General features: G+C 43.0%; 1 protein-coding gene across 2 annotated transcripts in view; it reads left to right on the plus strand.

Moving 5' to 3' along the window:
- Positions 1–17,971, plus strand: part of NET1 (neuroepithelial cell transforming 1) — a 65,003-nt gene continuing 47,032 nt past the window's right edge. The window contains exon 1 of one of the 2 annotated variants that reach the window (XM_085568772.1): positions 1–191. In XM_085568772.1, the coding sequence (XP_085424898.1) occupies positions 85–191 (107 nt within the window). In that variant the 5' untranslated portion in view covers positions 1–84. Of the gene's footprint in view, positions 192–10,615; positions 11,855–17,971 lie in introns of those variants that run through there. The other variant, XM_085568771.1, reaches the window with a different exon arrangement.

Raw genomic sequence — 17,971 nt, forward strand, 5'->3', positions numbered from 1 at the left:
CAAACCGCCGCCGCCGCCATTTCTGGCCGGCCTGAGGCGCCGCTGTCGCTGTCACTGCCAGCCCCGTTCCCGGTCCCTATCCCCATGGAGGCACAGCCCCCGGGCCAGAAACCCCCTGGGAGGAGACGGAGCAGGGCCAGCATCTCGCCCCCGGCGGGCGGCACCCCCGCTGTGGCCGCCTCCTGCAGCCGGTAGGAGTCGCGATACCCCCCCGCGCGTCCCGCCGTGAGGGGCGAGGGTGGCCCGCGCCCTCAGGGGAGATTCCGCCGTGAGGGTGCCCAGCGCCATCAGGGGAGATTCCGCCGTGAGGGTGCCCCGCGCCCTCAGGGGAGATCCCGCCGTGAGGAGTGAGGGTGCCCAGCGCCCTCAGGGGAGATCCCGCCGTGAGGGGTGAGGGTACCCAGCGCCCTCAGGGGAGATCCCGCTGTGAGGAGTGAGGGTGCCCAGCGCCCTCAGGGGAGATCCCGCCGTGAGGGGTGAGGGTACCCAGCGCCCTCAGGGGAGATCCCGCCGTGAGGAGTGAGGGTGCTCCGCGCCATCAGGGGAGATCCCGCCGTGAGGAGTGAGGGTGCCCAGCGCCATCAGGGGAGATCCCGCCGTGAGGAGTGAGGGTGCCCAGCGCCCTCAGGGGAGATCCCGCCGTGAGGAGTGAGGGTGCCCAGCGCCCTCAGGGGAGATCCCGCCGTGAGGAGTGAGGGTGCCCCGCGCCCTCAGGGGAGATCCCGCCGTGAGGAGTGAGGGTGCCCAGCGCCCTCAGGGGAGATCCCGCCGCTCTCCTGTGTCAGCAGGATGCCTTGAGCTCCCTTTCTCCCTTGGGAAGGGAACCCCCGCCCGGCTGTGAGGGGGTTTTCCAGGGAAATCCCCTTCCTTCCCGTCTCCTGTGGCAGCAGCGAGAATTTATTCTGATTTATTCCTAATTGCTCCTCCCCTCCCTTTTATTCAAGAGGAATGAGGGAAATGCTTTAAGGAAAATGTTCCTTTTCACATAATTTGGAGAAAAATGGGTTTGAATTCTTTAAGGAGTCTTTTTTTTTTCCTGATGTGTACGGGACCTTGACAGAGTGTGAGAAAAATGGGATTTGGGATATGCAGGGAAAAAATGGGGTTTGGGGTATGCAGGGAAAAAATGGGGTTTGGGGTATGCAGGGGTAAAATGGGGTTTGGGGTATGCAGGGAAAAAATGGGGTTTGGGGTATGCAGGGAAAAAATGGGGTTTGGGATATGCAGGGAAAAAATGGGGTTTGGGGTATGCAGGGAAAAAATGGGGTTTGGGGTATGCAGGGAAAAAATGGGGTTTGGGGTATATAGGTAAAAAATGGGGTTTGGGGTATATAGGTAAAAAATGGGGTTTGGGGTATGTAGGTAAAAAACGGGGTTTGGGGTATGCAGTTAAAAAATGGGGTTTGGGATGTCCACGGAAAAATGGGGTTTGGGATGTCCACGGAAAAATGGGGTTTGGGATGTCCACGGAAAAATGGGATTGGGAATTCCTCTCCTGCACGCTGTGGGAGAATCCTTTTGTAGCTGCTCCTATCACAGAGTTTTAAAGGGTCGGAATGGTGAAAAGTGCCAATCACTTGGTTTTTAACATTTTAAAAGTTTAATAATAATGGTTGCAAAAATAATAATGCAGTTAGAGTAAAAAAGTTTAGAGTTAGGACAATTACAAGACAATAAAAAGCAAAGAATTACAGACGTCCAGATGCTCTCGGACACTAAATCACAAAAAGCATCCCTTGTGAATTAAAGAATAACCTTAAAAGCGATAGCCTGTTGCATATTCATATATCCTTCATGGTTATGCACACATTGTATTTAAAACAAGAACTCTGTCTATTGTATGTCAACTGTTTCCTTTCATCCCCATGGCGTCTTCGAGTTTGAGCAAGGCCTGAAGAAATTAGTTTATTCTGATAAGAAAACCATCAATTCCTTTTCTTTGGAAGATTTAGGGGTTCCTCGAAGCGAGTATCTCATTCCAAAAAAAACCCAAAAAACTCCCCCCACATACAATCTTTATTTTAACATTATTTTGGAACCTAAAACTGTATTTAACACACTACATAAGGGAATTAATACAGCATAACTTTCTAACATGACACATATAATATTCATTGTAATATCTGCGAAAAACCAATCATAAAATCTGCATTTTTCACCGAACGATCCTTAAGGATCACCCAGTGACTCCAGGCTGCTCCAGCCTGGCCTTGGACACTTGCAGGGATCCCAGGAGCAGCCACAGCTTCTCTGGGCAGCGCTGGGATCATCTCCCCCCTCCTGGGCTTAAAATCCACCGCAGCACCAGCTGGGCCTTTATTCTGATTTTTAACCCCCTGTGCGAGGTGTGTGTTACTGTTTCTCTGAGGTGTGAAATTCGGGACATCTTCCTAAGGTCGCACCCTGCAAGAAATTTAGGGGAAAAAAATACCCTGAAGTTCAGTTCATCTCATTTGTGTTGACCCCAAAATGTTTAGAATTGAAGCAGATTTGACAGCCCTGGATCAGCAGAGGTTTGCATTTTCTGTTGCCCTCAAGGATAGGAAATGACTTCTCTGAGCGTGCAGGTGATGTGGAAACCTCTTATATCTGACCAAAGTGGCTTTTGCTACCCGAGCACAGAGTTTTCCTACCTCCAAACGCTGTGTTTGGACAGAAATTAATTCCTGGGCGTGAGCAGGGATCAACCTTTGCATCCCAGCTTGGCTTGGAGGGGTGAGAGATGCTCCTGCTTCTCCTCCAGCCGGATTTTTCCATGGAAATGAGAGTGAGGAGGGTGAGTGGAGCAATTCCTTGTTGTGAAACCTGGAACAATTTCCCAGGGGCTGGAGTGGATGTTGTTAATTAGGCGAGAAAAGCAAAATAAGCATTGACGAGCTTGGGTTTGCAAGCATTGTGGTGCTCTGGGTGGCAGAAGGGTCTTATCAGGCTTTGAAAAAGGAATGTTTTCATAGAAACGTGCTCTTGAAAAACCAACCTGGAGCTCCCTAATTAGCACACTGAAAAGCAGAGCCTAATTGAAGGTTTTTGGTGGTTTGGGATGGTCGAGCATTCCTGGGTGAGGCTGCTTTGTGCGGGAGAGGCCGAAGGAATTGGGATAAACGCAGAAAGGAATGATTGCAGATACAGCTGGGCACCCGAGGGGATGCACAGCACCTCGAGGTGCTGCTGCCTGAGGCTTCTTCAGAATCATGAACAAGTTGCACTGGGAGATCTCCTGCCCAGCTTCAAATTCAGGTCAGCTTGGCACAGCCTGGGTGAGCTCTAAAAACCTCCAAGGACAGGGATTTTTTGGTCACACTCACTGGGGGGCAATTTTCCTTGGATTTACTGGAAATTTTCCATGCTGCAGCTTGTGCATGCTTCTGGTTTGATCGACTTTTAGATCATCTAGACAGCACTTAAATCCCTTTTTGCCTTCCCTAGATCCCCTTTTACCTTCCTTAAATCCCTTTTTTCCCCTTGCCTGGATCCCCTTTTTGTTTTTCTTCCTTGCCTGGATCCCCTTTTTATTTTCCCCTTGCCTGGATCCCTTTTTTCCCCTTCCCTAAATCCTTTTTCTCCCTTACCTGGATCCCCTTTTATTTTCCCTCACCTGGATCCCTTTTTCTCCCCTTCCTTCAATCCCCTTTTTATTTTCCCTCACCTGGATCCCTTTTTCTCCCCTTCCTTCAATCCCCTTTTTCCCTCGCCTGGATCCCTTTTTTTCCCTTCCCTAAATTCTTCTTCCCTCACCTGGATCCCTTTTTTCCTTCCCTAAATCCTTTTTCCCTCGCCTGGATCCCTTTTTTTCCCCTCCCTAAATCCTTTTTCTCCCGTGCCTGGATCCCCTTTTTTTATTTTCCCTCACCTGGATCCCTTTTTCCCCTCCCTAAATCCTTTTTCCCCTCCCTAAATCCTTTTTCCCTCACCTGGATCCCTTTTTCCCCTCCCTAAATCCTTTTTCCCTCACCTGGATCCCTTTTTCCCCTCCCTAAATCCTTTTTCCCTCACCTGGCTCCCTTTTTCCCCTCCCTAAATCCTTTTTCCCGTGCCTGGATCCCTTTTTCCCCTCCCTAAATCCTTTTTCCCTTGCCTGGATCCCTTTTTCCCTTCCCTAAATCCTTTTTCCCTCACCTGGCTCCCTTTTTCCCTTCCCTAAATCCTTTTCCCCTCACCTGGATCCCTTTTTCCCTCACCTGGCTCCCTTTTTCCCCTCCCTAAATCCTTTTTCCCGTGCCTGGCTCCCTTTTTCCCCTCCCTAAATCCTTTTTCCCTCACCTGGATCCCTTTTCCCCCTCCCTAAATCCTTTTTCCCTCACCTGGCTCCCTTTTTCCCCTCCCTAAATCCTTTTTCCCTCACCTGGACCCCTTTTTCCCCTCCCTAAATCCTTTTCCCCTCACCTGGATCCTTTTTCCCCTCCCTAAATCCTTTTTCCCTCACCTGGCTCCATTTTTCCCCTCCCTAAATCCTTTTCCCCTCACCTGGATCCCTTTTTCCCCTCTCTAAATCCTTTTTCCCTTGCCTGGATCCCTTTTTCCCTTCCCTAAATCCTTTTTCCCTCACCTGGATCCTTTTTCCCCTCCCTAAATCCTTTTTCCCTCACCTGGCTCCCTTTTTCCCCTCCCTAAATCCTTTTTCCCTCACCTGGCTCCATTTTCCACCTCCCTAAATCCTTTTTCCCGTGCCTGGATCCCTTTTTCCCCTCTCTAAATCTTTTCCCCTCACCTGGCTCCCTTTTTCCCCTCCCTAAATCCTTTTTCCCGTGCCCGGATCCCTCTTCGCCTGTGCCAGGCCCCTCGCTGCCCTCAGTCCTTTTGCCGCAGTCGCTGTCCCGGGGCCGGGACGGGCGGAGCTGCTCCCGGCGTCCAGCCGGGCCCTCCCAAATCCCACCTGGCATCGTTGGAGCCGTTTGCTTCCCCAGCCGCCAAAAACAGAATTTCAGTTGTTTAATCCTCGCAGCTGCTGGGGGCAGAGCAACACAGGGGTTGTTTTCTTCATTTAAAAAAAAACCAGTAAAATCTGGAAGCAGTCGCTTTTTAAACTTTAGGCAAAATATGGGTTTGGCTCGCTAATTAGGAGGTTTTGCTAAATTGGACATTTCTTGGTGGGAGTGCCAATGAGAAAAATAAGAGTCTTTAAGGGCTAAAACCTCACTTGTGTCTTTTGTTCCTTGGGCTTCTCCTTCAGCTGTCCTTGGCACAAGAATTCCACAATATTCCAGCAACTGGGAGAAGGATGGGAAGAAATTATCCCTGAGTGGAAAAATTCATTTTTAAATGAGGAATAATCCCATTTAAATGGGACTAATCCCATAAAAAAAAATCAAATAAGAGTTTTTAAATGTTTCAATTTCACTTGTGTCCTTTGTTCCTTGGGTTTCTCCTCAGCTGTCCTTGGCACAACAATTCCACAATATTCCAGCAACTGGGAGAAGGCTGGGAAGAAATTATCCCCGAATTGAGTAATTAATTTTTAATGAATGAGGAATAATCCCATTTAAATGGCAATACTCCCATTAAAAAAAAAAAAAAAAAAATCAGAGTTTTTAAATGTTTAAACCTCACTTGTGTCCTTTATTCCTTGGGCTTCTCCTCAGCTGTCCTTGGCACAATTTCACAATCTTCCAGCAGTTGGGAAGAAATTATCCCTAAAACTGAGTGGAATCATTCATTTAAAAAAAAAAAAAAAATTAAAGAATTTTTAAGGGACTCGTTGTGAGGTAGGAGTAGGAGAAAGGCAAAGCAGGCTTAAAACTTGAAAAGGGTATAAACAAAATTTTATTAACAGTAACTAAAAGAGTAATAAAAATTAGAAATAAACGTTTAGAACACTTCACCTCCCCCCACAACCTTTTCTTCCCACTGACAATGTAAAGAAACAAAAATAAAATTCCAGTCAGTTTACCAATTCTAAAATTAGTTTCCTTAGGGAGAGAAATCCCTCGTGTTAATGTTATGGAGATTATAAGGAAAAAAAAACAATTTTCTCGTGGCTTTCTCATGCACAGCAGCTGCCTGCTGGAAGAGAAGGACAAAGTTCCCGGGTGTCTTTCCTCTTTAAAGTGTTTTTTTTTTTTTTTTTCAGAAAAGCGTGTACAACTTCCTAGCAGCTAAAAGTTTTCTCTCACTCCTATAAATGTCTCCCATGTCAAACTAAGCGAGGGCGAGGTAATTCCCTTTATTAGCCTTGAGTTCTCAGGGCTGCGACATTCCTGAGCAGCCTCGAGCCGCCGGTCCAGTGGGGGATTTTTAAAGGCTCGCATTTCACTCCTGGAGGATTCCTGATGCTCCCAAAAGAGAGGGAGCGGGGAAGGGACCGGGGATTTGCAGCAGCCTCTTGTTTGTGGTGTCTAAAAAGGGAGGAGACGCTGCTGGAGACGGTGACTTCACCCAGTTACGAGCAGGGAATGTTTGAGCTCAGGGTGCTTTTCACATCTTCTCATTTTCTGTTGATCTCTTTTATTTCTTTCCCCCCTCCCCCGGCAGTGCACCTGCAGCTCTTGCATCGGGTTTCAGGTTCAAAAGTGAGAGGTAATTGCAGAGGAAGCTGCAGAGTGCTCAGAAGGAAAAGTAAAGAATGACTTTCCCAAGGAGACATTCTCTTTTTCCAGGAGTTTTCCCAGAATTTAGCAGCACAACAAGTGGATGAGTGTTTTTCTCTCAACCTTTTCCCCCATCCCAACTCTAGCTGCAAGGAGATAACAAAAAAACCAGACAAAACCTTTAATCTGGGACAGATAAAACACCATTTATTGTAGGATTTGTTTGTTTACTCTCTAATCTTGTTCCCAGCTTCCTTGCTTCTGTAATGTGGAGGTGACTCCAGGTGAATGATAGAACCCATGGGCATAAAGCTGAGGCCTCTCTCCTGCTCCAGAAATTTCATTTTTTTTCCCTGGAGAATGGCTCTGGAGCAGCTCCTCCTTCCAGCTGGGAGAAGGAACCCTCCCACCCCAGGCAAGCCTGGAGCTTGGAAAGCTGATTTTGATCTCTCCCCAGACCAACTGATCTCTTTGACACCGGGAAACAATCAACTCCAATGAGATTAATCCCAATTAACTGGCTGACTGTGGATTAAAAGTGTTTTTCTGAAGGTCACAAGAGGGTGGAAGGTGGAAAAGATGCTGGGGGCTGGCAGCTCCTCCTGGGATCAGCCCTGAGGCTCCCAAAGGAGCAGAATTGAGAATTTTGGGTTGGTTTTTCTCCCAAACTCTCAACCCTGAGCTGCTCCCAGGGTGGGGTCCCTAAAGCCTTCAGCCCCAGTGGGGAGTTGCTTTACTTTTTAAAAAAAGCCCATTTTTTTGTTAAAAAAATAAAGTTTTACCCTTCCACCTTTCCCTGTGGCTATGGCATTGCAGGGATGAATAAGGGAGCAAAGTGGAAGTTTTTTGGTGGCAGCCTGAGAAGTTTAACGTGCAATAAAACCCTTCCCATCCATGCAGGAATTTTGTCAGGGGGAGCTTTGTTTGCAGGGAATTTGTTGTTCACTCATCATGAGGCATCTCAAGAGAGAGTCCTCCCTGAATTACAGATTTCAGAAAAGCTTTTCAAACTCTTCCCTGGTCACCTGCACAAGCTGCCATAAATCCAATTGCCGTGGATTTATTCCCTTGCCTCATTTATCCCGTTCAAGGCAGTTGTTTTTTGGCCACTGACCTCACTGCTGTGAGGGCCAAGTGCTTTTGATGCTGGTGCTTTTCTTGCCTTTCTTCTCTTTAATTATGGCTTTTCTCAGTGATGTTTGTTTGCCCTTGATCTCGGCAGCGATTAAAGCTCTGCTCCAGCAGATTTTCTAGGGCTGCAGAGAGCAGCCAAGAGTACAAACGCCCACTCTTCCTTGCCATTATCACATCAAAGTTCAGCCAGACTGGAAACTTTTCCTCCCCTGAAGAAGGTGGTGATTAAAATGCAGCACTTGAGCATAATTGGAAGCTCCAAGCTTGCAGAAAATGCCCAAAGGCTCCAATTCCCAGTGGTTTGTTTTGGTTTTTTTTCCAAAAGCAGCTTGGGAGCATCTGGAGTGTGAGGAACCCACAAGCACTGAAGGCAGTTGTCCTTCCAGAGGTCTCAAACAATTCCCAGGGGACCAGAGTATCCCAAATTATGAATCCATATTTTGGCCCCAAGTTACTGGAAATCACTATTGATATTTTGGGAATCAGTCTTTAAAAAAAAAAAAAAAGTCTAATAAGAGTTTTTAAGGGTTAAGACCCAACTTGTGTCTTTTGTTCCTTGGGATTGGCAAGACAATTCCACAATATTCCAGCAACTGGGAGAGGGCTGGGAAGAAATGATCCCTTTTCCCAGTTGCTGGAATATTGTGGAATTCTTGTGCCAAGGACAGCTGAGGAGAAACCCAAGGAACAAAGGACACAAGCAAAATTTAAACATTTAAAAGCTCTTATTTGATTTTTATGGGATTATTTCCATTTAAATGGGATTATTCCTCATTTAAAAATTAATTATTCCACTCAGGGATAATTTCTTCCCATCCTTCTCTCAGTTGCTGGAATATTGTGGAATTGTGCCAAGGACAGCTGAGGAAAAGCCCACGGAATAAAGGACACAAGTGAGATTGAAACATTTTAAAACTCTGATTTGATTTTTTTTTTTAATGGGAGTATTCCCATTTAAATGGCATTATTTCTCCCTCATTCATTAAAAATCCACTCAGGGATAATTTCTTCCCAGCCTTTTCCCAGAGTCTGGAATATTGTGCAATCATTAATTTAAAGAAAAACATCAAAGTTTTTAAGTGTTTAAACCCCACTTGTGTCCTGTATTCCTTGGCACAACAATTCCACGATCTTCCAGCAACTGGGAAGAAATTATCCCTAAAACTGAGTGGCATCATTTATTAAAAATTAAATAAGAATTTTAAAGTGTTTAAACCCCACTTGTGTCCTTTGTTCCTTAGGCAAGATTTCCACAATTTTCCAGGAACTGGGAGAGGACTGGGAAGAAATTATCCCTGAAACGGAGTGAATTTGGCTGTGATCTTGTGATGTGGGTTTTTTTTTCTGCTATAGAATAATGTCAGTGAAACGTTTTAAGGTCATTTTTCTCTTTCCCTACATTCTGAGTGCCAGGGTTTATTAAAATCCTTGTGAAGTGGAATGAAATCCCGATTTTACTGGACAACTCTTGTACCTGGTGTGTTCCTCCAAGGGACATAGAAGGTGTGAGCAGCTCTGGGAATAATTCCTGGATTTTCTGTTAGGATGTGTGAGGTGTGTTGGATCACGGGCAGAATGCATAAACCAAACTGAAGGATAATTTCTTCTCCTTTTGGCCTGTGGAATCTCTTCTGTTCCCAGTGCAATTTGGTGTTTCCCAGTGCTTGGAAATGCTGGAAAATGAATTTTCTCACAGGAAAGATGAGATAAAGATAGGAGAAAGAAAACACCTGTAAAATCTTGTTTTTAAACCATGCTGCAGCGATGAAAACCCAGGAAAACCTTTCAGCACTCAGTGTAAATGTTGATTATCTTAACACCAGGCTTTTAATTACTTTGTGCTGATGATAGACTGCTCATTATTATCTTGTAAAGCAGAAGTCAAGCTACACTTAGCAAATAATTATCTTCATTCGCATATCATTATCCTCAACATCCACTGGAGTTGTTTGTGCTGCTTTAACTAATATTTTCAGGGCGAGCTCATGGCAGGTGCTTTGCAGAATGGGAAACCTCAAAGGGGGGTTGAATTTCAGATGTCAAAAAATGAGAGTATCCTGTAAAAACGTCCTTCAGTGCTTTTTAATCCAGTGAAATAAAAACCCAGAGAAGATTCTTCCCCCTTTTCCTTGTGAGGAGCTGCAGCAATTCTTAATTTAAAAATTACTTAATTTATTAAAAAAAAAAAAAAAACCCTTGGAGCAGCAGCAGTGTCTGAGGCAGGTGGTTAAAGCAATAAATTCTAAATGAACAAATGATATAAAATAAATACTTTTCCTGCAGAAGTTTTTCCTGGTGCTCTTCCAGCCTGAACGCATTCCCAGATTCCCTGACAGCTGCTGGACTCAGATCTCTGGGAATGTGCTGTGGGAAAAGATAAAAAGGCTCACACAGGAATTTTATGGAGTGGGCCTTGTGCTTTTACAAGGAAAAGCCCCTGATCCATAATCCAGGAGAACTGGCTGATCCCAAATGATGGGAATTGGTTTTGCATTTTAATATTCTTTATTATTTATTGTATCGTTATATAGTTGTATGTGTTTTATATATTACGTATTATATAGATTATATATCATAAATATTATAAAATATATTAAATATATAGTATACATTCTATATATGTACAGACATTATATAATTCTATATATTATCAATACATTATTCATTTTAATATATTAATAATATATTATTAACAATATATTTTTCTTATATACTGCACTATTCTAAATATATAATTATTATATATTATACTCTTGTTCCCACTTTATCATTCAAGTGAGGGATGCTCCAAAGCAGGCTGGGGGAATGCAGAAAATATCTGTTAATAGGAATTATTTACTATTTGGTTTGCCAAGGAAGCATTGCAGGAGTTTTCCTGACTTGAAATCAGGAATAAACCAGAGAGACAAGCTAAAAAGGAATTGTAAAAATTGAGTTTTAACCCTCTGCTGACAGCAGCTCAAGTCAGCAGGATCTGCTCCCCTGGCTGCACAAAAACCTTGGAGTAATATTTTAATCATATCAGATTGAAAATAATAAAATAAATCTAAAATATCACATTAAAAATAATCATATTTTAAAATACTATTTTAATAATATTAGATTTTAAATATTTTAAGTTTATTTTTTAATACATTGTATTTAAATGTAATATCATATTTGAAATCTTTCTGAGGTGGAATTTAAGCCTCGTTTCACTTGAGCACCTCTTCAAACTCTCCTGGGCCTGGTGTTCTCCAAGGGACAAAGAATTGCTGGTGAAAATGCAGAATTCACTGCTTAGACCTGGTAAAAGTTTAATAATAATTATAAAAATAATAATAATAATAATGATTCAAAAAAGGACAATAAGCACAAAAAAAGGACAATATTTCCAGCACTGGGGTGCTCCTGGCCAACACCCAAGGAACACACTGATCTGTACAGAAATTTAAACTTTATTCTGTTACATCACTGGGATATGTAAAAAACAGAATTCCCTGCTGAGAGTTCTTAAAAGTTTAATAATAATAATAGTAATAATGATAAAAAGGACAATAAGGATAAAGAAATTAGTAATAATAAAAAAGGACAGTGAGGATAAAGAAATTAGTAATAATTAAAAAAAAGGACAATAAGGATAAAAATAGTAATAATAAAAAAGAACAATAAGGATAAAGAAATGGTAATAATTATTAAAAAAGGAGAATAAGGATAAAGAAATTAGTAATAATGATTATAAAATTACAATATTTCCAGCACTAGGCTTGTCCTGGCCAACACCCAAAGAACACACTGGTCTATACAGACAATTTTATCTTTATTCTGTTACATCACTGGGATATGTAAAAAACAGAATTCCCTGCTGAGAGTTCTTAAAAGTTTAATAATAATAATAGTAATAATGATAAAAAGGACAATAAGGATTAAAAATAGTAATAATGATTTTTAAAGGGCAGTGATTATTAACAAATATTAATGATGATTTTAAAGGACAATAATGGTTAAAAAAAGGACAATAATGATAAAAAAAGGACAACAATGATAAAAAAAGGACAATATTTCTGGCACTGGGGTGTATTCAGTGTTATTTTACAGGGTTACATCGCTGACGACATGCATATTCATGAGCTTCATGCATTATTCAAACATCCCTGCGAACTTTCTGACGTTTTGGGAGCTCCTTTGGCTTCTTCGGGTGACGTCCTGGGGGTCAGGTCAATATATTTCATTTCTTGTGTCTCCATCCTGCTGTTTCACATCCTAAATAAGGATTTTGTGGGGCCTCCTTAATTGGAACGTGGTATTTTCTCATTGCTCTGGTTCGTGTCGCTGTTACCACCTGGACAGGTTGCTCAGTGGGTTACACAAAAGTCCTTTTCTAATGTTTTGCTAAGGTCATTAACACAATATATTCATCAGACTATTATTTCTCTAATGATACATAGATACTATATTATTGCACTGCTATTTCTGTGATCAACGCAGTGCATACTTAAACCTTTATATATTATATTGTATTTTATATTATATCATATCATATTGTATCCTATAGTATCATATCATATTGTATCCTACAGTATCTTATCCTATTTTATATTTATTATATTATATAGATTCTATTATATTATTATATTTATTATATTATCATTTTATAGCATATCATAGCATATAGCAGCTAAAAAGGTTTCTAAATATTTATTCTAAACCCTAAATCCTAGTTCTAAATACTTCTCATCACTAACAACCTGCCCAGGCTAATACATAAAAGCCAATATTATCTGCTCCTTTTTCCAGTGGAATTGGTGACTCTGTGAAGGGAAACTGGGAATAAATAAAGGTGGGAAGAGAGGAGGAGGAGGAGGAATGGTGAGGCTGATGGACAAGGACAGGATTGTGCTGCTCCCCCAGTGCAAAACTCGTGGGACAAGGGGCTCAAGCTGTGTCCTCAAATATTCCCATTATTCCTGTTCCTATGGGATGTGTGCACAGAGCTGTATGGAATGGGCCCTGCTGCTTTTCCAGGGAAAAAAAAAAACCAGGAAAATCGAGTGAAATCCCAAAAATGCTGCTGCTCTGGCAGGGCAGGGATGCTCAGGTCCCACCCCCATCACCCCGAGGATTCACCTGGCCTTGGATCAGGAATTCCTCCTTCCTTTCATTCCGTTCTCATTTTGTCTCCCCAAACTTCTGCCAAGTAAAGCTCGACCTATAGGACTCCAAAATATTCCTCTTCCTCTGGATTTAATTTTTGGGAACAGGATGGGAGCAAATGAGCATTTGTCAGAAATCCAAAGTGAATTCCCAACTCTGAAATTCCCTGCAGCTCCTCTGAAATAATAAATCTGGCACACTTCTCCTCCACTTCCCAGGAGCAAATTCTTTAATGCCAGGACAAGAGAAATGCAAAATTCCTCTTGATCTTCCTCGAGTCTTCGGGAGGGTGATGTTGTTCTTCAATTTTGCTTTATAATATCAGAGGGTTTGTTTCGCCAAAATATTTTTTTAAATATTCAGGATAAGCTGTAGGGAAATTTTTATTGCCTGAAAAGAAAGATTTCCTCAGTCTTTGCCTGGCTTCATTTTAGAAATGAGTTCCTCAATAAGGGCTCGTCTTTGCTGGAGATCTGGGGGTAATAATTTCAAATATTTATTTATTTCTGTGTTGTGTGAGACGATCACAATGGAAATGGGATCTCTTGGCAGTTCTAGTGGATGGTGCTGTTTGTGGGAATAAATTTGGGACTGGAAGTTCAGCAATGAGGGAGGAATCTCAGTTAAAAAAACAGAGTTTAGATCTTAAAATTATAATTTTGGAACCACCTGATTTTGCAGACATTTTTTGTACTCAGAGGTTGCTGTCACTCTTTCCTGAATTACATTTCTTTTCTTGGTGAGGTTTTCACAAAAAATAGATATCTTTTAAAACACAGCTAAGGTATAAAAGCAAATTGAGTGGAACTGATGGCAAAAATCCCTGATTTTAGCAGAATATTCCATGATTTTCCCCTAAACTGCTTTGTACAATGGATTGACTCCAAGTGCCAGGCAATTTGACTGCTTGGGATGTTCCCATTTTGGCTGATTTACAAGAATTTCCCCTCTGGACACTGGGAAAACTTCACCCCTATTTGACTTGCATCACTTTTTGCATTTTCTGTTTGTTTTGGGTTTTTTTTTCCTTTTCCCGTCAGTATTTTACACTTTCATTTCTGCCTCTCTGCTCTCACCTGAGGGAACAGCAAGAAATTTGAGATCTGGGGAGCATCAAACCACAAAAATTAAAGGAGATTTTCCAAATGCCCAAGAAAGGAAAGCAGAGATAAAGCAATAATATATGGAAATGGGAATTATTCCCAGAAATGTTTGGGATAACAGGACTGGGAAGGAATGGTCAGGTATTAAAAGGTCATTAAGTTGAAGCTTTTCTATTCCCATATTTTTATACAAATTTCACGGAAAGCAGCTGCATGTAAAAATGGAATATTTACATGTGTAAATCCATTCCTTGTTCTTTTAATTTCAATTTTGTGGCTTGCTTGGTTCAGCTGGGGAACTTCAGCCCTTTGCTGGGAGAGATAAACATAATTCCAGGGTTTCTCCACACCTGGAATGCCAGGAAATCTCCTGGACTGTGGTGGTCCCACAATTCCCACATCCTGATGAGGAAGGAAACACCTCATTAAAGGTGCTGCCCTAACTGGAATTAATTAGGAATTATTATTAATAATCTGCCCAAACCTTCAGCTGGGACTGGGCAGGAAGGCAACACAATCACAGCAATTTGATTTTGGGTTCCTTAGAAATGTGCCCAGAAATTCAAGTGAGGTTAGGCTCTCCCAGTAATTTTAAGAGGGAGGAAAAAACTCCAATTATTCCAGCCCTGACTCTCAAATGTTTGGATGGATCCCAGATGGACAAGAGGATTTTCCTCTCCTTCAGCAGCACCCTGTGTTTGTCAAGGAGCTTAAAAAAAAAAAGGTTTATGCTCTAAAAATCTAAACCACATTTTATAAAACACATTTACAGGTCCTACAAGCTCCCATTTGGGTGGTTCTCTGCTCCCTTTTATTTTAGTGAAGCCAAAGAAAACCAGACTAAACAACAACAACAAAAAAAAGGCACGGAACCAAAAATCTCTTTGGAATTGCAAATGCGGGTGGGCCCCACCTGGTGTGGAGGTGCGGGAACAGCTCCGGGCCGAGTTTTCCCGCAGGTCTGAGCCGGCATTGCCGAGGACTGACAGCGCCAGGCTGCATTCCTGCCGAGCTGCAGTCTCCGAGCTGCAACCGCTCCTTCACAGAGGGAAAGAAAAGCTTAAAAACCCCAAAAAAACCTCGTGGAGATCCATCCTTGAGGGTGGCGGTGGACGTGGAGCAGGAAAGGGTTAAACAGGATTGATTCCAGAGGCTCCGAGGTTTGCATCCCACCGATTCCAGAGGCAGAGACCTCCCCGGAGCCTCGGGAAGAGCCTCAGGCTCTCCCTTTTCCCTCTGCTTTTTCCTGGAGCGTTTTCTCCTTCCTGAGGATGAACCGAAGGACTCCAGAGCCGCTTCTGGCTCAGAGCTTTACAAAAATTCCTTTTCATTCCCTTCCTCTCCCTCTAGGAGAACTCCTTCCTCTCCCTCTAGGTGTCACCACTGGATTGGGAATCGGAGCTTTTCCTTTCACTTCCAACCACAGCGTTGGCATTTCACTCCTGCTTTGGGTGAAATATTTCATATTTCCTATAATTGGGATTGATTTCATTTTACCCAGTCAAACGCAGCAAGGAAAGAATTCCTTAATACTTCAAGGTGATTTTTTTTTTTTTTTGCCCGTTTCCTGCACTGAATTAATATTTATGGAATGACAAAAAGATTTGAGTTGGAAAACCCCAAAGGATTTTAAGGACCTTAAAGCTCATCTCCTTCCACGCTTACCATGGGCAGGGACACCTGGTTTTAAATATCCTTAAATACCCACACTGCCTGCTGCCACGGCCCTGTCCTGAACTTTTACAACTCCAAGCTCCCCAGGGAAAGGGAAAAAAATCCCAAAGGAAGCAGGTGAAGGTGTCCAGGATGCTCCAGGCTCTGAGCAGGTGGGTGGGCTGGGAGTGCTCCTCACTTAAAAGCTGTGGAGCAAAAGTTGTCTGGGAGGTTTGGGAGAGCCCCGGATGTGCAGATGCAGCATCACAGAGGCCACAGGAGCTGAGTGCACTGAGGTGCAATTAAACTGATTAACTGCAATTAAACTCCCACACGCCCAGCGAGCTCTGCAGCCTTTGGAGCCGCTCCCCGTCTGCCTCGGGGAGAAGGAGCAGGTCCAGAGCTTGGCTCAGTTTAAACTCAGCTTTCAGGAGGTTTTCCAGTGAATCCAGCTTCAAACCCCTGCACACGAGCTTATCCAGTGAAGCTGAGCGGTTTCATTCCTAGGGGTGATTTCTTTACATTCCAGTTGTGTCCATGAGTCCCTTAAACTCCTCCCTGGAGCCCTGGAATATCCTGGGCCAGGCTTGGAGCAGCCTGGGATGGAGATTTCCTGGCATTCCAGGTGTGGAGAAACCCTGGAATTATGTTTATCTCTCCCAGCAAAGGGCTGAAGTTCCCCAGCTGAACCAAGCAAGCTGCAAAATTGAAATTAAAAGAACAAGGAATGGATTTACACATGTAAATAAATATTCCATTAAATATTCCATTCCCTTCCATGGAATTGGAGGAATTTTTAAAGAGTCTCTCCAACCCCAAACCATTTTGTTCTGAACCAGACACTAGGAAGCATTAATTAATTAATTAATGACCTGCACTCAGGTTCCTTCACAAATGTCCTTGCTGTTTGTTCCATGGAACTTTGCACAGTGATCCTGGCAGCAGCTGCCTTGGACACTGCTGAATTCCTTGGATACTGCTGAATTCCTTGGATACTGCTGAATTCCATGGATATTGCTGAATTCCTTGGACATCGCTGAATTCCTTGGATACTGCTGAATTCCTTGGATATTGCTGAATCCCTTGGATATTGCTGAATCCCTTGGACACTGCTGAATCCCTTGGATATTGCTGAATCCCTTGGACACTGCTGAATTCCTCCAAGCCCCTCGGGGTTTTCGATTAATTTCGATTTTTCAGTGATTCTCTCTTGCAGCAGGGCTGCTGCACTGTCACTCCTCCGCATCAGGGGGCAGCTCTGAGCTTGTTCTGCACCTTAATTCTATTTTCTTTGTGTGTTTCTGAATAATCTTTAGAACAGACAGATAAATTTTCCTACTCACTGTCCAGGAATGTTCTCCTGAACGTGAGGTTGAGCTGAGGGAGATTCAATAATAGTTTTCCTGTGGCCATGTCTAGCAGACTTTCTCCTCTCTTAAAAAAAAAAAAAATAATTTTTAAAATCTGCTTTTCCCTCCTGCACTGGGAGATTTGTTTCGTGTGTGGGTGGTCGGTTTGTTTGTTGTAAGATCTGTGAATTACTGTAATGCTTTAATAAAACTTCTTTATCACTCTGTGATTCAAACTTGCAAACAAACTTCAGGTGTATTTATATTTCTGCCATGGAAAGAGATGAGAGGCTCTGAACTCTCCCCCTTTTCTCCTCATGTTTTCTGCCTTGGCCCTGAGCTGCTTTTCCCTGCCAAGCTCCATAAAATTCTCCCTGGAGGCAGCAGGTCTGCTGCACTAACTGCATTTTCCTGCAGTTCCTAATCCTTCACTCTTGTTTTGTCTGAGTTTTGAGCTCTTTTTTTTTTTTTCCTCCTTGCAGGACTTTTATTTCTTTATCTTTTATCTGCTTCTGCCTCCAAAACCTCCATTAATAACCAAATAAAATCCAAGTTTTTCATCCCCACAAGGAGATTTGGAGTCAAACCTGGTTCCTGCCACCATCTGTGTGTAGATTAGGAGAAAAGAAGGGATCCCAAGCTGGAAAATCCATCCAGGACCTGACCCAAAGCACTTCATGCTGGAAATTAAAACCAACAACTGCAGAGCTGAATTTCCTCTTTTGCTCTCCCACCAGGAAGGAGAGGAGGCTCTTTTTAATCCTTTTTGCAGGCCTTTCTTTTCTTTGTCCCTTCTCTGTTCCTGCATCCAAAACCTCCACAGACAGACAACCAAAATTTAAAAAATCCTAAATTTTCATCCCCACAAGGAGATTTGGAGTCAAACCTGGTCCCTGCCACCATCCATGTGTAGATTAGGAGAAAAAAAGGGATCCCAAGCTGGAAAATCCATCCAGGACCTGACCCAAAGCACTGCAGAGCTGATTTTCCTCATTTTCCCATCAGGAAGGAGAAACTCATTTTCTCCTTGCAGGCCTTTCTTTTCTTTGTCCTTTACCTGCTGCTTCCTCCAAAA

This window comes from Lonchura striata, chromosome 1A (genome assembly GCF_050655825.1).
Source record: "Lonchura striata isolate lonStrDom1 chromosome 1A, ASM5065582v1, whole genome shotgun sequence".
Lineage (NCBI taxonomy): Eukaryota > Metazoa > Chordata > Aves > Passeriformes > Estrildidae > Lonchura > Lonchura striata.